Genomic DNA, 27307 nt, shown 5'->3' on the forward strand with positions numbered 1-27307 from the left:
ATATGTTATCGCATATAAACTCTGTGGCCCATATATATGTTATCGTATATAAACTCTGTGGCCTATATATATGTTATCGTATATAAACTCTGTGGCCCATATATATGTTATCGTATATAAACTCTGTGGCCTATATATATGTTATCGTATATAAACTCTGTGGCCTATATATATAATATCGTATATAAACTCTGTGGCCCATATATATGTTATCGTATATAAACTCTGTGGCCTATATATATGTTATCGTATATAAACTCTGTGGCCTATATATATGTTATCGTATATAAACTCTGTGGCCTACATATATGTTATCGTATATAAACTCTGTGGCCCATATATATGTTATCGTATATAAACTCTGTGGCCTATATATATGTTATCGTATATAAACTCTGTGGCCTATATATATGTTATCGTATATAAACTCTGTGGCCTACATAATTTTACTGTATATAAACTCTGTGGCCTATATATATAATATCGTATATAAACTCTGTGGCCTATATATATGTTATCGTATATAAACTCTGTGGCCTACATATATATTATCGTATATAAACCACGTGACCTATATATATATTATCGTATATAAACTATGTGGCCTACATATATATTATAACATATAATTCTGTGGTCTACATATATATTATCGTATATAAACCACGTGACCTATATATATATTATCGTATATAAACTATATGGCCTACATATATATTATAACATATAATTATGTGGTCTACATATATATTATCGTATATAAACCACGTGACCTACATATAAATATTATCGTATATAATCTTTTTGGCTTATATATATATTATCGTATATAAACTATATGGCCTACATATATATTATAACATATAATTATGTGGTCTACATATATATTATCGTATATAAACCACGTGACCTATATATATATATTATCGTATATAAACCACGTGACCTACATATAAATATTATCGCATATAAACTTTTTGGCTTATATATATATTATCGTATATAAACTATATGGCCTACATATATATTATAACATATAATTCTGTGGTCTACATATATATTATCGTATATAAACCACGTGACCTATATATATATTATCGTATATAAACCACGTGACCTACATATAAATATTATCGCATATAAACTTTTTGGCTTATATATATATTATCGTATATAAACTATATGGCCTACATATATATTATAACATATAATTCTGTGGTCTACATATATACTATCGTATATAAACCACGTGACCTATATATATATTATCATATATAAACTATGTGGCCTATATATATATATATTATCGTATATAAACCACGTGACCTATATATATATTATCGTAATTAAACTATGTGGCCTATATATATATATATATATATATTATCGTTTATCAGGGGATTGGAGTAAGTTGTGGTATGATGGTGAGGGGGAGTGGAGTAAGTTGTGGTATGATGGTGAGGGGGAGTGGAGTAAGTTGTGGTATGATGGTGAGGGGGAGTGGAGTAAGTTGTGGTATGATGGTGAGGGGGAGTGGAGTAAGTTGTGGTATGATGGTGAGGGGGAGTGGAGTAAGTTGTGGTATGATGGTGAGGGGGAGTGGAGTAAGTTGTGGTATGATGGTGAGGGGGAGTGGAGTAAGTTGTGGTATGATGGTGAGGGGGAGTGGAGTAAGTTGTGGTATGATGGTGACGGGGAGTGGAGTAAGTTGTGGTATGATGGTGACGGGGAGTGGAGTAAGTTGTGGTATGATGTTGAGGGGGAGTGGAGTAAGTTGTGGTATGATGGTGAGGGGGGAGTGGAGTAAGTTGTGGTATGATGGGAGGGGAGTGGAGTAAGTTGTGGTATGATGGTGAGGGGGAGTGGAGTAAGTTGTGGTATGATGGTGAGGGGGATTGGAGTAAGTTAGGTATGATGGTGAGGGGGAGTGGAGTAAGTTGTGGTATGATGGTGAGGGGGAGTGGAGTAAGTTGTGGTATGATGGTGAGGGGGAGTGGAGTAAGTTGTGGTATGATGGTGAGGGGGATTGGAGTAAGTTGTGGTATGATGGTGAGGGGGAGTGGAGTAAGTTGTGGTATGATGGTGAGGGGGAGTGGAGTAAGTTGTGGTATGATGGTGAGGGGGAGTGGAGTAAGTTGTGGTATGATGGTGAGGGGGAGTGGAGTAAGTTGTGGTATGATGGGGAGGGGGATTGGAGTAAGTTGTGGTATGATGGAGAGGGGGAGTGGAGTAAGTTGTGGTATGATGGTGAGGGGGAGTGGAGTAAGTTGTGGTATGATGGTGAGGGGGAGTGGAGTAAGTTGTGGTATGATGGTGAGGGGGAGTGGAGTAAGTTGTGGTATGATGGTGAGGGGGATTGGAGTAAGTTGTGGATATGATGGTGAGGGGGAGTGGAGTAAGTTGTGGTATGATGGTGAGGGGGAGTGGAGTAAGTTGTGGTATGATGGTGAGGGGGAGTGGAGTAAGTTGTGGTATGATGGTGAGGGGGAGTGGAGTAAGTTGTGGTATGATGGTGAGGGGGAGTGGAGTAAGTTAGGTATTTTCTCCTGTCTTAATGTTGTGTTGCTTATTGTTCTGAAATTTCGATTTATCAGAATTGCGAATGTTTCAATTAATTTTGTTTTTGTTTGTTTGTTTATTTTTTAAAGTTCACCACAGGGTGTTGACACGTTCCTATGAATGAAAAATTAACTCTCGAACCCCGAGATGATCATTTTTTTTTTTAATTTTCTGTCATAGGTCACAGGAACGTGTCAAGATCCTGTGAATATTACCTATATACACCTCTAGGTATACAAGTGTCTAAGTAACACGTGTATTGCTTTTTGTTGTTGTGGTTGTTTATTTGTTTACTGTACTGTTGCACCTAATGCACAACTGATATTGTTTTGCTTGAAGCAAAGAATGGACTAGTTGAACTTGCTGTAGGGGTAAACAAAGTAACTGTATATGGTACTGTTAAAATACACATCACTAAGTTAACTTCAGAAAAGTAATATCTACATATCACAGGGGCTTGTCAGAATTCCCAGTCAATGGTCCATATATATAATGGAGTAAGAAAAAGGTTTGCGTCCACGTGGAGTTGGCAAATAAAGGTGGAAAATCCAACTCACAACTAGTTTTCGCCTTTTCCCGGGCTCCTCAGGTAAGGTTTATTTTCAAATGTTTATTTTGTTTAACGTCCTATTAACAGCCAGGGTCATTTAAGGACGTGCCAGGTTTTGGAGGTGGAGGAAAGCCGGAGTACCCGGAGAAAAACCACCGGCCTACGGTCAGTACCTGGCAACTGCCCCACGTAGGTTTCGAACTCGCAACCCAGATGTGGAGGGCTAGATCCAGTGATAAAGTGTCGGGACTTTTTAACCACTCGGTCACCGCGGCCCCACCAAGGACAACACAATCACGTCATAAATAATAATGCACATACATAAATGGGATGTGGGTTGGAAATTCGTTTCGAGTCCCTGTGATACATCGATAAAAAGCTAACATGGTATAACCCACATTATCTGTACCGCTTCATAAAGTGTTAGTTACACTTTCGAAGATTGGAAGGAAGTTATAAAATGAAAAACAAAACAAAACAACAACAACAACAACAACAAAAACACAAAAAAACCCAAAAAAACAAAAACAAAAAAAAACCCAACAAAATTGTACGCGTCCAAATATTTGATAATATGAGTTTTTAGAGCTAATGAATAATTACAATATCGATATGTATATTAGTTTATGAATAGTTGTTTGAGCGACACTATAATAACATAATGATTGATTTAATTGATTAGATTGATTGATTGATTTAATTGGTTGACTAGATTGATATATTGACTAATTGATTTAACTACATTTGAACACATTTATGTTGAGAGCTACATACATATATACAAGTAGCTTTTGATTTACATATTATTTATCGATATGAAGTATAATTATCCAAAACTCTTAAAGAGGGAGACAATAAATCATGTGTAACGTATGTGTGTAAATGCTGTGTCACCAATAAGAAAACCTTGATAAAAATAGACGACACGTTTACTAAGAATAAAGAACGAAAACAAACAATGAAAAGGAAAATTGAGTATCAACAAATACATAACAACACATTTTCAGTATCAATAATTTGGCACACACAAAAATCGACAATTTTTTTTTTTTTTTTTTGTAAAATCAAAACGTTTGATGTGTTGGTACGTAGAGAGATCCACATTCCTAGTCCAAATTGTACAGAATAAATTAAAATCTTAAGGGCATTCTAATAATGTCAATGCTTCACAGAATAAAAGTACACGCTAACTTAGGCGAATACAGTTATATATACACTGTCATATCTACATGAAAACCACACACTAACCTCACAACACAAAGACAAAAATGGACAACACCAAACAAATACCGGAACACACTGTATTATATTGGATTGTACCGTATTGTATTGTATTGTATCATATTGTATTGTATTTATGACGTATTGTATCATATTGTGTTGTATTGTATCATATTGTATTTTATTGGACTGTACCGTATTGCATTGTGTTGTATTGTATTGTATTTTATTTATTGTGTTGTATTGTATTGTATTTATGACGTATTTTATCATATTGTGTTGTATTGTATCATATTGTATTGTATTGGATTGTACCGTATTGTATCGTATTGATGACGTATTGTATCATATTGTATTTTATTGTATTGTGTTGTATTGCCGATTATTAGTTATGTATCATTATGTCAGAACCATTTAAAATATGTTCCACTTTATCTATCGATTGGTTGACCTACTTGTTAGAGGATAGACCTTGGACTTGTTATCTGTCACGCTAATTACATTGTTAATTACCAGGTATTTCCAGTATGACGTCACTACGTCTTATCAGCACGCGCCACCCTGGGTAGTTAACGGTATGGTCACAGCAGGTGCTCAACAACGGGGGTCGGCCTCCAAGTACACAACTCACAGAAGTGCCCGGGGTGGGGGGTCGCGGTTGAATGGATGGATGGATTTTTTTCCTCCCCCCCCCCCCTTTTTTTTTTGATGGATGGATGGATCACGGGGCACGTTACAATAATAATGTATACATGAAATGATTAAAAATGTGTGTGGGTCAGTTTAAACATACATTTTTAATCATTTCATGTATACATTATTATTGTAACGTGCCCCTGTGGATGGATGGATGGATGGATGGATGGATGGATGGACGAACAGACGAACGAATGAATTAATGGATGGATGAATTATAGATAGTTCGAGAATACAATTAAAACAAAGACGTCGTTGATAACTAGTTATTTTACCGAGACCTTTAAACATTGTTATAAAGTTTTATTACAATGTTTATAAACACTCATTCTCACCAAAAAAGTGTTCCCCCGTAACGCTGTCCACCTTAGTTACTTTATACAACTAAAACATACATTGTTTAAATTAAATTCTACAATGTTTAGGAAAACACTCATTCTCTGATAAAGGTATTTATTTCATACCATAAATAATTAGTATTCTCATATATTTAAATTTCATGTTTACGGGTGGTATGTTCAATCGGTCGACAACCATTCACAAAAAAAAAACAAACAAATAAGCATATTAAAAGAACTCACAATCATGAATGTGTGTTTGTCTATCACACCGAATCTTATCATTATCTAATCAGTGCAGGAAAATCCAATTATCGACTGTAAGGGTGGTCTTAAGCTACCCGAGATAGATAACCCGTCCGTCGTCAGCCGAGATAATTGTACTTAGTCAACATGTTATCTGATCGTGGTATATACGATAAATTATAATCTATATATGCAAGCTATAAATTATGCTTAACAGTTTCGCTCATTTATACACATACGCGTTTAAGCATTCCTGTTGACACCGTCCGCTAGCTTTATCAAAGTCACTAGAACACTGCAGAAATATTTCTGTTAAAAAATGTGTGAATGAATGGATTGTATTTACACACAAGTTCACGATCCACTGTCAACATAGAGTCGAATATAATGTCTGTTATGATATGGATATCTCCTTCCTGTTTGTAAACAAATTTATCTGTCGATATGACCTGTGGTCAAGTAAATATCACCTTATCAATATTAGAGTCCGGGTTTTTTGCTGACATTTTCGCGGGAATAAGCACCCCACTTTGACCTCGTGTTTGCCAGAGCCATTCCATTTATTGTACAACCGCCCTAGAAAACCCCGACCTCCATCTTGCGATAATTTAACAGTGGCGCATGCTCAATACAAAAGAAGTCGACAATGATAACAAAAAAATATTCTCTTTCTTCTGGTTCCGTTTTTACTCGTGTTGACACCGTGATTATTTAGAGGGATGACCATTCTGTTTCTGGAGATATTCGTTGGACCGCCATGCTAACCCGCTCGAATGATCAGCTCTAGTTTACGAGAATGTATCACGGTTCAACGACCACATTCATTCTACGAGAAACATTAATACATTAGGATTTGGAACAGTTTACCGTGGATATTTCCTCATGTTTCTTTATATATGGCGGCCCTACTTTTATATTTTGTCGCTGTGTGTACGATAATTGTGCTGGATTTGCCCGTTCAAGGTAAGTGCCCATATTTCTTTTCTGGAGAGTAGGTTTGCTGTGGACGTGACCTATGTTACAAAAACAACATGTCGGTCGAGGATTCCAAGTAGGATAACCTTTTGTGCTGGTCCCGTTGACCACCGCCTTCTACTCCCGATCTGACAACCTTTTTACCATTCTGATATCAATATTATGTCTTTTGACGTTTCAATATAGTATTGTAGGCTGTATAACCGACCGGGCGGCGTTTGTTTTGATTTTTTTACCCTGCTCATAAGACCTGTGTATTGTACTCGGCAGGCGAAAAAAATGAGAGCAATTTTGTAGGTTACGTACCGATACTATCAGCATTGTCTTGATTGAGTTTATAATTCTTTGATGATTTGGTGTTTGTCGTATCGAATGGTAACATTTTGATCAAATGTAAACAATCCCTTGTGTTTATTTTAGCATGAGAAATCTAGCGATCGACACGTGTGTTTAGGCCCGACCGTGTGTCATTAGAAGTAGACCACGGGAAATGACCAACCAACATGTTAAACTACTTGATCTTCAATTTATATAAGATCAGAAAGGTTAAATAAAACAAATACAGAGTATTTAGATACTGTCGAATTTAATCAGGAAGGGATAAAGACTGTTGTAAGACGCTAGTTCTATTGTGTTTTGTTGAGGAAGATTTTTCTGGGTCAGATCTTCACGGGCAAGGTTAGAAGCAGTACCCTCGAATGACCCGCTTAGCACGGGAAGCCATTTTGGAAAAAAAACTGAAAATCGCCAGTAGTTATGCTTACATATGATCAGTAAGATGTCGTATTATAGGACAACATGGTGGTTATGTATTTAGGTAGTAGAACGAATTTCAACGTTTGTGTGTATTTTTTTTGAGTGAAGAGGTTCATAATGTGTCTTGTAAGGATACCGATAATACATTTGTTGTCGAGGTGAACCGAATACCAGGTCAAGTCTATATGTCTAAACACATACTTTAAACCACTTTGTAGCAGATGTTTTGGGGAAGCAGATTTTGGTGGTAATTAAGGAATTTGTAGGAACATAGTGTAAATATATTGATTTTTTCTGGATGATGTCTATTTTTAGCTTAGAAAATTCTACAAACTCTGGGAGTGTGCAAAAAAATCAATTTTATCCCTTATATTCACGGTTACAAGCAAAGATGAACATTGCTGCTTGTTTCGACAATGTTGAATGCTCGTTCTTCAGCCGAGGACACAAAGACATTGCTGTTTTGTGTTCGCGAGGAAGAATTACGTCGAAATTATAAATATAACGCAAGTGTACTCCAATAACAACACAAGTGAAATAGCTTTGTGTCAATGTATGGGGCCAATATGGATAATTTATAATCATATAAAATGTTCACGAATTTCAATATTAAAACCTCACCTGATTTATTTACCAAATACATGTATATATATATATATGTTTTTATGCTATTTCTCCTTGATGATAAGTAAAGTATTTGTTTCAGTATGAAATATTAAGATATTCTTAAAGCGACTATGACTGTAAAATTCACTGCTGGAAAATGTTATTAGGTGTAATATTCAAAATAGATATTTCCTATAATTAAAACTTTCCCTAACTTACGAAATTTAAATGTGCCCACAACAACGTTTTGTTAGTACCTAATTAACCGGACCAAAACAATAACATTACTATTCATTGTCATACAAGAATTCATCTGTTACCGTTGATGGTAAGCAGAACAGTGTAGCAGTCATTGATCACAAATGTCAATCAAAGTAAACAATGTCTTTAAAAGTTTGTTTATTGCTGTTTAAAGCTCAGATATTGTATTTCTCTGACATATTTCACTTTTATAAGAAATCAATGTTTGATAAGTACAAAATCTACAGATGAAGTCGCTTTATTCATTAATATAGCTGATACAGAAACATGAATAAATGTGGTTATTTCAGGAGATGATGAAATATGTGGTTTCTTCCTGTAACGCACTGTTATCTATATTGAATTGGTACTAATGCTATTTTAGCTTCTTGGAATCACATGAAATTGCTGCATATATATATATATATCTGTTTTCGTAAAGCTGTCGGCTATTATTTCGATACATTTCAAGTTCACATACATGCTTTCCCCTTTTGCCCCAATTAGCCCCAACTTCTTTCCAACTACTACCACTTTACCTGTAAGCCCCATCCCCTCTCTCCTCCCCCTAATTACCAGTATCTTACAACATCCTTCACCTTCCTCTCAGCTCCGACCTCTTACCAACCCCGACCTCTTACCGACCCCGACCTCTTACCAACCCCGACCTCTTACCAACACCGACCTCATACCAACCCCGACCTCATACCAACCCCGACCTCTTACCAACCCCGACTTCTTACCAACCCCGACCTCATACCAACCCCGACCTCTTACCAACCCCGACCTCATACCAACCCCGACCTCATACCAACCCCGACCTCTTACCAACCCCTCCGACCTTTTACCAACCCCGACCCTCTTACCAACCCCTCCGACCTCTTACCAACCCCGACCCGGAACAGACCCACACCCGAGAGGAGGTCCCCACCCCCCGCCCCCCGAACCAGACCCCAACCCGGAGCGAGGACCTAACCCCCGCCCACGACCAGACCTCCAATCCCGAAAGAGGACCAATACCCCCGCCCCCGAACCAGACCCCAACCACGAGTAGATGACCAACCCCCGGCCCCTACCAGACCCCAACCCGAGATAGGACCCACCCCCGCCCCGACCGGAACCCCAACCCACGAGAGAGGACCAACCCCCGCCCCCGACCAGACCCAACGCCGAGAGAGCGACCAACCCCCGCCCCGACCTAGACCTCCAACCCGTCAGCGAGGACCAACCCCCGTCCCCGACCAGACCCCCAGCCGAGATATGATCCAACCCCCGCCCCGACCAGACCCAAGCCCCGATGAGATGGAACCCAACCCCCCGCCCCGACCAGACTCTCCCAACCCGTAGAGAGGACAACCCCGCCACGACCAGACCGCAACCCGAGAGAGGACCAACCCCCGCCCCCGACCCAACCCGAGAGAGGACCAACCCCCGCCCCCGACCCCAACCCGAGAGAGGACCAACCCACGCCCCGACCATACCCCAACCCGAGAGAGGACCAACCCCCGCCCCGACCAGACCCCAACCCGAGAGAGGACCAACCCCGCCCGACCAGACCCCAACCCGAGAGAGGACCAACCCCCGCCCGACCAGACCCAACCCGAGAGAGGACCAACCCCCGCCCGACCAGACCCCAACCCGAGAGAGGACCAACCCCCGCCCCCGACCAGACCCCAACCGAGAGAGGACCAAACCCCCGCCCCAGACCAGACCCCAACCCGAGAGAGGACCAACCCCCCCCCGACCAGACCCAACCCGATAGAGATGACAACCCCCGCCCCGACCAGACCCCAACCCGAAGAGGACCAACCCCGCCCGACCAGACGCAACCCGATAGAGGACCAACCCCCCCGACCAGACCCCAACCAGAGAGAGGACCAACCCCCGCCCCCGACCAGACCCCAACCCGAGAGAGGACCAACCCCCGGCCCGACCAGACCCCAACCCGAGAGAGGACCAACCCCCGCCCCGACCAGACCGCAACCCGAGAGAGACCAACCCCCCGCCCGACCAGACCCCAACCCGAGAGAGGACCAACCCCCGCCCGACCAGACCGCAACCCGAGAGAGCACCAACCCCCGCCCCGACCAGACCCCAACCCGAGAGAGGACCAACCCCCGGCCCGACCAGACCCCAACCCGAGAGAGGACAACCCCCTCCCCTACCATACCCCAACCCTATATATTACCAACCCCCTCCCCTACCATACCCCAACCCTATATATTACCAACCCCCTCCCCCTACCATACCCCCCCCTACCATACCCCCCCTACCATACCTCCCTACCATACCCCCAACCTTGTTATAATGAACCCTCTTAAGCTTCTGCTACATTATCATCGACCAAATTAATAATAATGAAACAAATACCATGAATTTGATAATTTCTTGAGCTGAGACAAATGCCATGAATTTCATTCAGACAAATGTCATGTGGATTTGATGAATTTCTAGAGATGGGAAGAATGCAATGAATTTGTTGAATTTCTCAAGCCGACACAAAAACTAAGAATTTGTTAGATTTCTGGAGTGATACAAATACCATGAATGTGGTGAATTTTTTGAGTGGAGACAAATGTCATGTTGATTTAATGAATCTCTAGAAATGAGACAATTATATAATTAACATACTTTTAATTTGATTAATCAGGAATTTCATCTTCTCAACACTGGTTGAATACAATCATTGACAATTCATCGAGATACACAGTGACAAATAAATCATTTGAATTTGGAAAACAGATTGCTAAGAATACAACATGCTATGTCTGAATTAATATTGCTAGGGAAATATATATACCAGATGCGTTTTGAGAGTGTTGATAAATACCGGATATCGATCAACACCTGACTTCCATATTTAGTTGTATAAGTATGTCAGCAAGAATAAAAAAAAAAAAAAATTGAATAAATGAATAATGATCAAAAAAGGTATTTGACCTAAATAGATCAAATAATTTGAATATCAATAAAAATGAATTCAAATTGATATTTTCGAGGAGAGTATGTGAAATGTTCTATATATATGTAGATGATCATTTGCTATATCAGATAAGTGAAACATGTTTATAAATTTTATATGTATATAAATGTTGATTAATATGAATATTGTGAAGATTGTACAGCACCTGTCAACACAGATCCTGTTGGTGATTGATAGATTGAACTTGATTTATTTTATTTTAATGGTATATCAGTTCTAGATTTATGAAAAGGCTCGATTGAAAATAATTATTGATGTACTGAGAAAGCATGTGTGTTGTGTGTGTGGGGAGGTACAGAGAGAGGATGTGTGTGGGGAGGTACAGAGAGAGGATGTGTGTGGAGAGGTACAGAGAGAGGATGTGTGTGGGGAGGTACAGAGAGAGGATGTGTGTCGTGTGTGTGGGGAGGTACAGAGAGAGGATGTGTGTCGTGTGTGTGGGGAGGTACAGAGAGAGGATGTGTGTCGTGTGTGTGGGAGGTACAGAGAGAGGATGTGTGTCGTGTGTGTGGGGAGGTACAGAGAGAGGATGTGTGTTGTGTGTGTGGGGAGGTACAGAGAGGATGTGTGTTGTGTGTGTGGGGAGGTACAGAGAGAGGATGTGTGTTGTGTGTGTGGGGAGGTACAGAGAGAGGATGTGTGTTGTGTGTGTGGGGAGGTACAGAGAGAGGATGTGTGTTGTGTGTGTGGGGAGGTACAGAGAGGATGTGTGTGTGTGGAGGTACAGAGAGAGGATGTGTGTTGTGTGTGGGGAGGTACAGAGAGAGGATGTGTGTTGTGTGTGGGGAGGTACAGAGGGAGGATGTGTGTTGTGTGTGTGGGGAGGTACAGAGAGAGGATGTGTGTTGTGTGTGTGTGGAGGTACAGAGAGAGGATGTGTGTCGTGTGTGTGGGGAGGTACAGAGAGAGGATGTGTGTCGTGTGTGTGGGAGGTACAGAGAGAGGATGTGTGTTGTGTGTGTGGGGAGGTACAGAGAGGATGTGTGTTGTGTGTGGGGAGGTACAGAGAGAGGATGTGTGTTGTGTGTGGGGAGGTACAGAGAGAGGATGTGTGTTGTGTGTGTGGGGAGGTACAGAGAGAGGATGTGTGTTGGTGTGTGGGGGGGGGGGGGGGGGGGGGGGGGGTACAGAGAGAGGATGTGTGTTGTGTGTGGGGAGGTACAGAGAGAGGATGTGTGTCGGGAGGTACAGAGAGAGGATGTGTGTTGTGTGTGTGGGGAGGTACAGAGAGAGGATGTGTGTTGTGTGTGTGGGGAGGTTCAGAGAGAGGATGTGTGTTGTGTGTGGGGAGGTACAGAGAGAGGATGTGTGTTGTGTGTGTGTGGAGGTACAGAGAGAGGATGTGTGTTGTGTGTGTGTGGAGGTACAGAGAGAGGATGTGTGTTGTGTGTGTGGGGAGGTACAGAGAGAGGATGTGTGTCGTGTGTGTGGGGAGGTACAGAGAGAGGATGTGTGTTGTGTGTGTGGGGAGGTACAGAGAGAGGATGTATGTCATGTTGGGAGGTACAGAGAGAGGATGTGTGTGGGGAGGTACAGAGAGAGGATGTGTGTTGTGTGTGTGGGGAGGTACAGAGAGAGGATGTGTGTCGTGTGTGTGGGGAGGTACAGAGAGAGGATGTGTGTCGTGTGTGTGGGGAGGTACAGAGAGAGGATGTGTGTTGTGTGTGTGGGGAGGTACAGAGAGAGGATGTATGTCATGTTGGGAGGTACAGAGAGAGGATGTATTTAAGTCCTATATTTTGGATGATCTGTGAAAACCGGGTCAGTATAAATTACAGGAATTTGCGAGTGTCTTGTGCAGACATTTTTCTTTTGGTACTGCTCTGTCCAAAATGTAAACAGTGATGCCTTGGGCTTTGATGTTAAATTCCTGCTAACATTTGTGAGTAAACATGGCTGATATAACTAGGGGAGTGTAGGAAATCTGGCCTACTTTTAATTGATATTAATGGTGAAGGTCAATCTACCTATCATAGATATTGTTTATAAGGGTTCTAAAGCTGTATCAGGTACCTTCTATATAACTGAAAACCGATGATGTTTCATTTTTGTCTTTGAGTCTGTTTCCAGCAACAGGCTGCAGATTGGTTTGTAAAATTATTTTTATTTATAGAAAAAATAATCAAATAAATGTTTATTAATGTCACTTTAACGTGGATTCACTCATTTGATCATATCACAAAATTTGTTTATTCAGCCTTTAAAATAGCACATCTACATAATGTATGACAGGGACTTGGGACAAATTTAAACAGTAATTAGTGATATAGATGTAATCCACATACTTATAATCTCTTTGTTTAAATATTATATATAATTATCTAAAATAAACTTATATTATCAATTAACTGGGATATATTCAAGATAGAAAAATATATTTTGCATAATTTCTTCTGTCTAAGAATGAGGATATATTTAAGATATACTAATCTTTGTCATATTTCGTTATAAATTCAAGACTACACTTTCAAGGAAAAAAGGAAGTAAACATAAGAAAAAAATAAGGATTACATTTATGTGTAAAATTTTCAGTAATTAAACTGATTCAGTATTTTTTAAATATTTCTTTCCATTTCTTTGCCAAATCTGTAAAATCAACTGTTGAAGGATTTCAAGAATTGAACACTGGCTTCTTTGTTGGATTGCCCATTGAACAGCCAGTGTTATTTTAGGCAGGGTATCCTTGTAGTAGCCGGTGGATACCTCACCAAAACAACGTATGGGAGGCCTGTCCCATGTCTTGCCCAAGGACACAATCAGGACTGGTTGGCTCCTCGGCTTTCAGAGAAACACAACCATCACAGGTTAGGGAAATGCTGAGGTTACAAAGGCCAACACTAACCAACTGAACTAGCATTCTAGTTATCCAGGCCCTGAATAGCCTGAACTGTCCAGGCTCCGAATCTAACTAATACTCTTATGCAGGCCCTCAAATTGGACACTTTAATTTCTAGGGCTTTTTCTGGGGGCTTTTGGGGGCCATTAATGGGCCCCCATTCCCAATTGAAATTATTTCATATATAAGCCAAAGTCCCAAAATTTGCTGTATATGACTGAACAAATCTTTCCCAATTCACCAATTTTCTTCCCAAATTGAGACAGAAAGGCCCTTTCCCAAACCAGTGAGAAAAAGGCCAACTTTCACCTGTGTAAATTGTTGAGCTATTTATTTGGACACCGAAGGACCACCATGACCTAAGATACCAGGTATTGTGGGATTTTATAGAGCTGTATACTGAGGTATTACACAAGTCTAAAGGTCAGTGTTCTGGTAGGTCATTCTGAGATAGTTAAATACACTGATAGGTGGTCAACAGGGGTCATATAAACTATGGCAAGGGAAAGGGAGAAATCTGGACTTATCATGGGGAGAGGGAGAAATCTGGACTGGTCACAGAGTGAGGAAGAGGGAAATTTGGACTGGTCACAGAGTGAGGAAGAAGGAAATTTGGATTGGTCATGGAGTGAGGAGGAGGAGGGAAATCTGGAATGGTCACAGAGTGAGGGAGAGGGAAATTTGGACTGGTCATAGAGTGAGGGAGAGGGAAATCTGGATTGGTCATGGAGTGAGGAAGAGGAGGGAAATCTGGAATGGTCACAGAGTGAGGGAGAGGGAAATTTGGACTGGTCATAGAGTGAGGGAGAGGGAAATCTGGATTGGTCATGGAGTGAGGAGGGAAATCTGGACTGGTCACAGAGTGAGGAAGAGGGAAATTTGGACTGGTCATAGAGTGAGGGAGAGGGAAATCTGGATTGGTCATGGAGTGAGGAGGAGGGAAATCTGGACTGGTCACAGAGTGAGGAAGAGTTTGTTTGTTTTTGTTTAACATCCTATTAACAGCCAGGGTCATTTAGGCCGTGCCAGGTTTTGGTGGTGGAGGAAAGCCGGAGTACCCGGAGAAAAACCACCGGCCTACGGTCAGTACCTGGCAACTGCCCCACGTAGGTTTCGAACTCGTGATCAGGTAGAGAGAGGGAGAAATCTGGACTGGTCATGGTCTCAGTCTGAATATTAAAGGGAGAAAGAAAGTCCGGACTGCTTCGTTGCCGAGTTCTGAGACATTGGGATTAAATATTTCAGTTGAAAAAACTGTGCTCATGCTATCCAGTGCGTTTTGCCAATTGCAATCACTAAATGCGAAATATAATTAGGCATTTTTGCAACTTCGCAAATATTTCTCTAACAATCTGGACAGTTGTTGCCAACCCCTATATATATAAGGTAATCACATTTAAAAAATATCTTTCTCCTTTGAATTTTGTGAAAATTTTTCTTAAACAATTAACACTTCTAATGCCTAACTATAATAATAAAAATACTTTAATCAATCAATAAAATGTGCATCATTGATAACGTCTAAACAATAAATTTGTCTTTCTGAAACCATTTCTTATTTGCCATATAAAAAGAAGAAAACCACTTTTTATCAATCTTTGTTAAAGGATTTTTTCACCTAGAGTGAGCGGAGTATTGTAAATTGATGATGGACTATATATATAGCTAGTGCCGATCATGAAGGTAAATATCTTATCTAAAGATGTCTATAGCTTGTAGTAAAATAGGGTATGTGAATGTTAAACTTCATTAAACTAGCATAGAGAAACAGTTATCGGTGCCCATAGAGTGAATTAAAAATGTTGGTGAACTGCCCATAGAGTGAATTAAAAATGTTGGTGAACTGCCCATAGAAACTTAAAATTGTTGGTGAACACAATGCTTATTGAACTGGCACTTCACATCGCTAAACAGTCGATAGCAGTGCCCATAGAAAATTAAAATTGTTGGTGAACACAATGCTTATTGAACTGGCACTTCACATAGCTAAACAGTCGATATCAGTGCCCATAGAGCTAAACAGTCGATAGCAGTGCCCATAGAGTGAACTGTCCATAGAGTGAATTATTGAACTAGCACTTAACATTGAGATACAGTGGTTAGCAGTGCCCATAGAGTGAACTGTCCATAGAGTGAACTGTCCATAGAGTGAATTATTGAACTAGCACTAAACATTGAGATACAGTGGTTAGCAGTGCCCATAGAGTGAACTGTCCATAGAGTGAACTGTCCATAGAGTGAATTATTGAACTAGCACTTAACATTGAGATACAGTGGTTAGCAGTGCCCATAGAGTGAACTGTCCATAGAGTGAACTGTCCATAGAGTGAATTATTGAACTAGCACTAAACATAGAGATACATTGGTTAGCAGTGCCCATGAGGTGGATATCACTGGTAAACAAATCTGTGCTCCACTGAATGTGATCCTCACAGTGGCAGTGCCTACAGAGTGGTGAGTAGGTAAACAACCAGCCAGGCCTTTGTGAGTCTGTTTGGTGTTATCTAGAAATTCAATTCCAACAAGCCAGGTCATGATGACCATGTGACCTAACTCAGGACAGGTGAAGATTTACTGAGCACAAACTTAGGTACACTTCCACAGGTGTTGGCTGGTTAGCTTAGCACTGAATTATAAAAACAAGAATATCAGTATTTTGACATAAAACTTTTTATGTTCGTGTTTAAAACCTGTTTGTTGACGTCCATAATGACTATTTTCTGATTTTTTTGAATACATTTTATAGAGTTTTATATCTGTAGGAAGTTTGTTGTAACAGAGTAGGCTTGCTTGTATAAATCATTTATTGATCCTTGACATAAAAGTTTTCTATCCAGCCCCACAAATATAATGTACACATATCATTTTGGAATTCCAAAATATTGATTTTAGATTATATGCGTTCTGTTCAGTTTGTTTTCTAAAAGTACACAGAGCCAGATATTATAATTTATGATTAGTAAGTCCCAAACTGATCATGTGTATAAATAAATTTCATTTGTTTATGAATTTATTCTATTTACAACTGATATTTTAAATGAACACTAATGTTCGTTTATTAATCTGAAGTTGGGCAGTGATAAAAAGAGCAGGAATTTATGGTAAAAAACACATTGTTTAACTTAACGCACGGTATATATACATGTAAACGTAAAACATTTTACCCCGATATTTAATTCCACCCCACAAGATTGTTGTATTTTACCTGATATCTAATCCCACCCCACAAGATTGTTGTATTTTACCTGATATCTAATTCCACTCCACAAGATTGTTGTATTTTACCCCCGATATCTAATTCCACACCACAAGATTGTTGTATTTTACCCGATATCTAATTCCACTCCACAATATTGTTGTATTTTACCCTGATATCTAATTCCACACCACAAGATTGTTGTATTTTACCCTGATATCTAATTCCACACCACAAGGTTGTTGTATTTTACCCTGATATCTAATTCCACTCCACAATATTGTTGTATTTTACCCTGATATCTAATTCCCACACCACAAGATTGTTGTATTTTACCCCTGATATCTAATTCCACACCACAAGGTTGTTGTATTTTACCCTGATATCTAATTTTACCCGATATCTAATGCCAAGCCACAAGATTGTTGTATTTTACCCTGATATCTAATTTTACCCGATATCTAATTCCACACCACAAGATTGTTGTATTTTACCCTGATATCTAATTTTACCCGATATCTAATTCCACACCACAAGGTTGTTGTATTTTACCCTGATATCTAATTTTACCCGATATCTAATGCCAAGCCACAAGATTGTTGTATTTTACCCTGATATCTAATTTTACCCGATATCTAATTCCACACCACAAGATTGTTGTATTTTACCCTGATATCTAATTTTACCCTGATATCTAATTCCACACCACAAGATTGTTGTATTTTTACCCGATATCTAATTCCACACCACAAGATTGTTGTATTTTACCCTGATATCTAATTTTACCCGATATCTAATGCCAAGCCACAAGATTGTTTTGTTTTTATCTGATATCTGCTGCATTACACCTCAAAATCAACCCAGAAATTCTCTGCTACCCGAGGTGATATATAGAGTTTCCAGCTTCATCAGGTCAGTTTATCGATCAACACCCCATATACCATGAGTACTGGCATGGTTGTATAGGAATTAATCTGTCAAATTGATCAATATATTCCTCGATTGGTCATCGTCCGTCTATTTATAGCCTGCTGACCATGATTGTGCCAGTTTGTTCATTGGCTGAATCGTTAACACATGACCTACACTGATGTCAGTGGGGAATTCACTTTTGTGGTGTAGTTGAATCACCCTAACCCCAAAAATCTGTGGATAAAAAAAAATATCGGGATCAATCCTGAGTGTAATAAAAATATCTGTTAATGTGGATAATTCTGATATAAAAATATCTGTTAATGTGGATAATTCTGATATAAAAAAGTCTGTTAATGTGGATAATTCTGATATAAAAAAGTCTGTTAATGTGGATTGTTCATGTGGATAATTCTGATATAAAAAAGTCTGTTGATGTGGATAATTCTGATATAAAAATATCTGTTAATGTGGATAAATTCTGATATAAAATATCTGTTAATGTGGATAATTCTGATATAAAAATATCTGTTAATGTGGATAATTCTGATATAAAAATAGTCTGTTAATGTGGATTGTTCATGTGGAAAATTCTGATATAAAAAAGTCTGTTAATGTGGATTGTTCATGTGGATAATTCTGATATAAAAAAGTCTGTTGATGTGGATAATTCTGATATAAAAATATCTGTTAATGTGGATAATTCTGATATAAAAATATCTGTTAATGTGGATAATTCTGATATAAAAAAGTCTGTTAATGTGGATAATTCTGATATAAAAATATCTGTTCATGTGGATAATTCTGATATAAAAATATCTGTCAATGTGGATAAATTCTGAGAGAGAAAAATAAAAAAAACATGAGATAATTATTTCTTTGTGAAAAACCCCCAACATAAACAGAATTGTTCATTCAAGGTGAACCAATAAAATATAAATTAAAGTGATATTTTCACAAAAAAAACCACCCAACAACATCAAAAAGAAAGAGACAAGGAAAAAAATAAAAAAAAACCCCAAAAAACCCGAAAAAACTCTGAATCAATTTCCCTTTCTTGTTGTAGCACCAATGATATATTAAACAAAATCAAAGAAAATTGATATTTAATTAGAACAGACATCAGATAACTATGCATAAATTTAACAAGATTTGAAATTGGTTAGGTGTCATGGATGGTGCTGACTTCCCTATGATTGATTTGGATTGTTCTAAATGAAAGCATGGTGTAGTCCATTAAGGAAATTTAGGGTGGGAAAAGTTAATGACTTGGACACATTTCAACAAAGTATGGTTAAGTGGAATTAAAAAAAATAAAGTTAACTGTTTTTTAAAAGATTAGAAAAAAGTCTTAGTGAGAAAAAAACAATCAATGGAAAATACTACAAAATCAAGCTAGAAAAATGCTGGCTTTATAAATGTGAGTTGATTGGTTATCAATTTAAATCAGTAAAAATGTTTGAAAATAATTCATGAAATTATTAAAAGATTTTTTTTACTATTTCAGATGTATAAAGGAGTAGAAATTGCCTCAAATTCAGATTCTAAAGATGACAAAACCATATTTAAATCTGGGTAAAACTATAAATAATTTAAAAAAAAACCTTCTTGGGGCCCCTTGACTTTCTTTGGTGGGTTTTAGAAGAACATGAAGGTAAATGGCTAATGTGAGGATAGTGGGATTACTTTTGGCTGGCAATGAGGCCCCTCAAGGGGTATTCATCCTTCTACCTTGACAGCACTGGAAAGATTTCAGCAGTTCCGATGAGTCATCGCCAATATCCCTGGCCTAATTGCTTCAGAGATGATACTGTCATCATCGGTGGTTGTATTGAGTACTGGGTAAGGAAGCCACAAAGGTCAGGTCGGAATAAACATAGCTCTCATGCTATTGATAAAACGGCTGTAAACAGTGGGAGGAGAGGCCAGAGACCTACATCCAGTTTTGAAAAGATTCCCTAATTCAGATCATTATCTAACGGGTAATTACACAAAAAGACAGGATTTTATTTTGTTTGCTAAAAAAAAAAAAAAAAAACGGGAAAAGTTTAAAAAAAATTTTTTTTTCAATAACAGAAAAAGAATATTAATGATTTAATTTTCTTCATCAACTTAAATTGGAAAGATAGGAATTTATTTAGTTTTCAGAACTGTTCTATTTTTAGCTCACTTGGCCTTCAGTTGTTAACATTATTGACTATATATAGTGTAATGCTACATGACCCTCTAGCTAAAAATAAGATAAAATCACCATTAAATAAGTAACTCACTTTAACTAGCTATTTCTTAAATATTTCTTTGTGCATGTTTCATTTATGAGGTTAAAATAGAATTTTCTATTACCTAAATTTTCTGTTCCTACCTGAAACCTCCTTTTGTTATGTTCATAGAAGCACCTGTTTATTTCAGTATCATAGTTATATTCTAGATATATACAGAAAACAAATCTATCATATTGATCGTTTTGGTCCAAACAGTCGCAACAAAATGGAATTAAAAACAAATTCAAGCTTCTTTCCCTGTCTGAGATTTACTGCTCCTTCTTTAATACTCAGCTACCTACACACACCTCAGTATTATTGATACTCAGCTACCTACACACACCTCAGTATTATTGAGATATCCAGCTACCTACACACACCTCAGTATTATTGATACTCAGCTACCTACACACACCTCAGTAGTATTGATACTCAGCTACCTACACATACCTCAGTATTATTGAGATATCCAGCTACCTACACACACCTCAGTATTATTGAGATATCCAGCTACCTACACACACCTCAGTATTATTGAGATATCCAGCTACCTACACACACCTCAGTATTATTGAGATATCCAGCTATCTACACATACCTCAGTAGTATTGAGATATCCAGCTACCTACACATACCTCAGTAGTATTGAGATATCCAGCTACCTACACATACCTCAGTATTATTGAGATATCCAGCTACCTACACATACCTCAGTATTATTGATACTCAGCTACCTACACACACCTCAGTATTATTGATACTCAGCTACCTACACACACCTCAGTATTATTGATACTCAGCTACCTACACATACCTCAGTAGTATTGAGATATCCAGCTACCTACACATACCTCAGTATTATTGATACTCAGCTACCTACACATACCTCAGTATTATTGATACTCAGCTACCTACACATACCTCAGTATTATTGAGATATCCAGCTACCTACACATACCTCAGTATTATTGATACTCAGCTACCTACACACACCTCAGTATTATTGAGATATCCAGCTACCTACACACACCTCAGTATTATTGATACTCAGCTACCTACACATACCTCAGTATTATTGAGATATCCAGCTACCTACACACACCTCAGTATTATTGAGATATCCAGCTACCTACACATACCTCAGTATTATTGATACTCAGCTACCTACACATACCTCAGTATTATTGAGATATCCAGCTACCTACACATACCTCAGTATTATTGATACTCAGCTACCTACACACACCTCAGTATTATTGATACTCAGCTACCTACACATACCTCAGTATTATTGAGATATCCAGCTACCTACACACACCTCAGTAGTATTGAGATATCCAGCTACCTACACATACCTCAGTATTATTGATACTCAGCTACCTACACACACCTCAGTATTATTGATACTCAGCTACCTACACACACCTCAGTATTATTGAGATATCCAGCTACCTACACATACCTCAGTATTATTGATACTCAACTACCTACACACACCTCAGTATTATTGATACTCAGCTACCTACACATACCTCAGTATTATTGAGATATCCAGCTACCTACACATACCTCAGTATTATTGAGATATCCAGCTACCTACACATACCTCAGTATTATTGAGATATCCAGCTACCTACACACACCTCAGTATTATTGAGATATCCAGCTACCTACACACACCTCAGTATTATTGAGATATCCAGCTACCTACACACACCTCAGTATTATTGATACTCAGCTACCTACACATACCTCAGTATTATTGAGATATCCAGCTACCTACACACACCTCAGTATTATTGATACTCAGCTACCTACACATACCTCAGTATTATTGATACTCAGCTACCTACACACACCTCAGTATTATTGATACTCAGCTACCTACACATACCTCAGTATTATTGAGATATCCAGCTACCTACACACACCTCAGTATTATTGATACTCAGCTACCTACACATACCTCAGTATTATTGATACTCAGCTACCTACACATACCTCAGTATTATTGATACTCAGCTACCTACACACACCTCAGTATTATTGATACTCAGCTACCTACACACACCTCAGTATTATTGATACTCAGCTACCTACACACACCTCAGTATTATTGATACTCAGCTACCTACACATACCTCAGTATTATTGATACTCAGCTACCTACACATACCTCAGTATTATTGATACTCAGCTACCTACACATACCTCAGTAGTATTGATACTCAGCTACCTACACATACCTCAGTATTATTGATACTCAGCTACCTACACATACCTCAGTATTATTGATACTCAGCTACCTACACATACCTCAGTATTATTGATACTCAGCTACCTACACATACCTCAGTATTATTGATACTCAGCTACCTACACACACCTCAGTAGTATTGATACTCAGCTACCTACACATACCTCAGTATTATTGATACTCAGCTACCTACACATACCTCAGTATTATTGATACTCAGCTACCTACACATACCTCAGTATTATTGATACTCAGCTACCTACACATACCTCAGTATTATTGATACTCAGCTACCTACACACACCTCAGTATTATTGATACTCAGCTACCTACACATACCTCAGTATTATTGATACTCAGCTACCTACACATACCTCAGTATTATTGATACTCAGCTACCTACACATACCTCAGTATTATTGATACTCAGCTACCTACACATACCTCAGTATTATTGAGATATCCAGCTACCTACACACACCTCAGTATTATTGATACTCAGCTACCTACACATACCTCAGTATTATTGATACTCAGCTACCTACACACACCTCAGTAGTATTGATACTCAGCTACCTACACATACCTCAGTATTATTGATACTCAGCTACCTACACATACCTCAGTATTATTGAGATATCCAGCTACCTACACATACCTCAGTATTATTGATACTCAGCTACCTACACATACCTCAGTATTATTGATACTCAGCTACCTACACACACCTCAGTATTATTGAGATATCCAGCTACCTACACATACCTCAGTATTATTGATACTCAGCTACCTACACATACCTCAGTATTATTGATACTCAGCTACCTACACACACCTCAGTATTATTGAGATATCCAGCTACCTACACATACCTCAGTAGTATTGATACTCAGCTACCTACACACACCTCAGTATTATTGATACTCAGCTACCTACACATACCTCAGTATTATTGAGATATCCAGCTACCTACACATACCTCAGTATTATTGATACTCAGCTACCTACACATACCTCAGTAGTATTGATACTCAGCTACCTACACACACCTCAGTATTATTGAGATATCCAGCTACCTACACATACCTCAGTATTATTGAGATATCCAGCTACCTACACACACCTCAGTATTATTGAGATATCCAGCTACCTACACATACCTCAGTAGTATTGAGATATCCAGCTACCTACACACACCTCAGTATTATTGAGATATCCAGCTACCTACACACACCTCAGTATTATTGATACTCAGCTACCTACACATACCTCAGTATTATTGAGATATCCAGCTACCTACACATACCTCAGTATTATTGATACTCAGCTACCTACACACACCTCAGTAGTATTGATACTCAGCTACCTACACATACCTCAGTAGTATTGAGATATCCAGCTACCTACACACACCTCAGTATTATTGAGATATCCAGCTACCTACACATACAGTAAAACTCACTTGTGTCGAACACGGTTGAATCGAATACATCGGATGAGTCGAACGTTTCGTTCGGTCCCGATTTTTTCCCTTCTTTATCTTAGTAAATTAAGCACGGATGACTCGAACACTGTTGAATCGAATACTGCGGTTGTGTCGAATATATTTTGTGGTCCCTCCCTTCTAAACTATACCAAAATTTCCATTTTTGTGTCGAACATCGAGGCGTCATGCTGTCTCAGGTAAAATTTGCTGGCCTCGTCTGATTGACCGAGTGTGACCGATCACCCGTAACGGTCTAAACAGAGCCTATTATTAGTTTCCGGCTGTCGGTTACGCATCATCCAATTGTTTATACAGGTGCTCAGGTGAAGTAAAACGTTCAGGTATACATAACTAAGAATAAAATGTGCACGTTTTAGTCTACAAACCAATGTGTTCTGTTTACTGTTTTGATGCACAAGGCCGCCGAAAAAATAAGGAAAAAGTAAACGATAAATTACATATCTTCCATCGAAAAATGCAAAGAAAAATACCTGTCTGTCATTGATTTATCTATATATGCCTAAATTCTGAATACGACGATGCAATAGTAACAATGATATGCGGAATGTTTTTACTCTGTTCAAAAGATTGTGGCAATGCATGATTATGCAGCCGATAAAACACTGACCGCGGCCTTCACCTTTGATACAAAATCAGCACGCGTACGATCGATCAATTTTCCCGGACTGTTTATTGTTTAATATTGTTAAATTGGAGAACAATATAAACGGATTTAAAGATAGATAATATGAGTACAATATATGCATTTATATTCTTATAATATATGTAACGTTTTCATAGAATATTATGCTGTCATTTGCGACTCCCGTGTGTAAATCGTGTGTCTATGTCAAAGACTATTTTACGCATGAACTTTGTTTTTATCTGTAACTGTGCACAATATTGTTTATTAGATAAAGGAATAATTGTTATCATGTACAATTAATTAATTTCTTTGTTATTATGTATTGCTTATTTTCGACTATCTTATCATGCAAGCACTTGTTCTGCATACAACCGATGATAGTTGGGTTTTGTCTCCGTATACAAACACGGATAAGTCGAACCATCGGATAAGTCGAATATTTTGCTTGGTCCCGTCGACTTCGACTTATCCGAGTTTTACTGTACCTCAGTATTATTGAGATATCCAGCTACCTACACATACCTCAGTATTATTGAGATATCCAGCTACCTACACACACCTCAGTATTATTGAGATATCCAGCTACCTACACACACCTCAGTATTATTGAGATATCCAGCTACCTACACATACCTCAGTATTATTGAGATATCCAGCTACCTACACACACCTCAGTATTATTGATACTCAGCTACCTACACACACCTCAGTATTATTGATACTCAGCTACCTACACACACCTCAGTATTATTGATACTCAGCTACCTACACACACCTCAGTATTATTGATACTCAGCTACCTACACACACCTCAGTATTATTGATACTCAGCTACCTACACATACCTCAGTATTATTGATACTCAGCTACCTACACATACCTCAGTATTATTGATACTCAGCTACCTACACACACCTCAGTATTATTGAGATATCCAGCTACCTACACACACCTCAGTATTATTGAGATATCCAGCTACCTACACATACCTCAGTATTATTGATACTCAGCTACCTACACACACCTCAGTATTATTTAGATATCCTACTCCTTGTCAGTACCTCAGTATTTATATTGAGATATCCTACTCTTTGTCAGTACCTCAGTATTTATTAGCTCACCTGGTCCGAAGGACCAAGGTGAGCTTATGCCATACCGTGGCGTCCGTCGTCTGTCCGTCCGTCCGTCCGTCCGTCCGTCCGTCCGTCGTCTGTCGTCCGTCGTCCGTCCGTCCGTCAACAATTGACTTTTTCTTCATAACCGCAGATCAGAATTTGATCAAATTTGGTCAGAAGCATCCCTATGGGTAGGGGACTCAAAATTGTACAAATGATGGGGCTGGCCCCCAGGGGCCTGAGGGGCGGGGCCAAAAGGGGTCAATTTTGCTATATTAATATAAACGACTTCTTCTCTGAAAGTGAGCAATGGATAGCGCTCATATTTGCCTGGTAGCATCACTATGGGGTGAGGATTCAAAATTGTACAAATGATGGGGTTGGCCCCCCAGGGGCCTGAGGGGCGGGGCCAAAAGGGGTCAATTGGGCTATATTGATATAAACGACTTCTTCTCTGAAAGTGAGCAATGGATAGCGCTCATATTTGCCTGGTAGCATCACTATGGGGTGAGGATTCAAAATTGTACAAATGATGGGGCTGGCCCCCAAGGGGCCTGAGGGGCGGGGCCAAATGCGGTCAATTTGGCTATATTGATATAAACGACTTCTTCTCTGAAACCAAGCAATGGATATCGCTCATATTTGCCTGGTATCATCACTACGGGGTGGGGATTCCAAATTGTACAAATGAGAGGGCTGTTCCCCCAAGGGGCCTGAGGGGCGGGGCCAAATATGGTCAATTTAGCTAAATTGATATAAACGACTTCTTCTCTGAAACCGAGCAATGGATATCACTCATATTTGCCTGGTAGCATCACTATTGAGTGAGGATTCAAAATTGTACAAATGATGGGGCTGGCCCCCAGGGGCCGGAGGGGCGGGGCCAAAAGGGGTCAATTTGGCTATATTGATATGAACGACTTCTTCTCTGAAACCGTGCATTGGATATCGCTCATATTTGCCTGGTAGCATCACTATGGGGTGAGGATTCAAAATTGTACAAATGATGGGGCTGGCCCCCAAGGGGCTTGAGGGGCGGGGCCAAATGTGGTCAATTTGGCTATATTGATATAAACGACTTCTTCTCTGAAACCAAGCAATGGATATCGCTCATATTTGCCTGGTATCATCACTGCGGGGTGGGGATTCCAAATTGTACAAATGAGAGGGCTGTTCCCCCAAGGGGCCTGAGGGGCGGGGCCAAATATGGTCAATTTAGCTAAATTGATATAAACGACTTCTTCTCTGAAACCGAGCAATGGATATCGCTCATATTTGCCTGGTAGCATCACTATGGGGTGAGGATTCAAAATTGTCCAAATGATGGGGCTGGCCCCCAGGGGCCTGAGGGGCGGGGCCAAAAGGGGTCAATTTGGCTATATTGATATGAACGACTTCTTCTCTGAAACCGTGCATTAGATATCGCTC

General features: G+C 39.2%; 1 protein-coding gene and 2 long non-coding RNA genes across 3 annotated transcripts in view; 1 reads left to right on the forward strand and 2 right to left on the reverse strand.

Moving 5' to 3' along the window:
- The first annotated feature begins 6195 nt into the window (after positions 1-6195).
- The window catches only part of LOC117315827 (protogenin-like), a 64540-nt gene continuing 43428 nt past the window's right edge, over positions 6196-27307 (forward strand). The window contains exon 1 of the mRNA XM_033870228.1: positions 6196-6573. Within this exon, the coding sequence (XP_033726119.1) occupies positions 6507-6573 (67 nt within the window). The 5' untranslated portion in view covers positions 6196-6506. The remainder of the gene's footprint in view (positions 6574-27307) is intronic.
- LOC117314955 lies at positions 21435-21864 on the reverse strand. The gene is made up of 3 exons (XR_004529647.1): positions 21731-21864; positions 21550-21656; positions 21435-21514 (listed from the first exon to the last, which is right to left on the reverse strand). It is a non-coding gene; the product is annotated as an uncharacterized LOC117314955 (long non-coding RNA).
- On the reverse strand, positions 23473-23853 carry LOC117314956. Its single transcript, XR_004529648.1, has 3 exons — positions 23830-23853; positions 23530-23611; positions 23473-23494 (listed from the first exon to the last, which is right to left on the reverse strand). It is a non-coding gene; the product is annotated as an uncharacterized LOC117314956 (long non-coding RNA).

The sequence above is a fragment of the Pecten maximus genome, chromosome 17, assembly GCF_902652985.1.
Source record: "Pecten maximus chromosome 17, xPecMax1.1, whole genome shotgun sequence".
In the NCBI taxonomy this organism is placed as follows: Eukaryota; Metazoa; Mollusca; class Bivalvia; order Pectinida; family Pectinidae; genus Pecten; species Pecten maximus.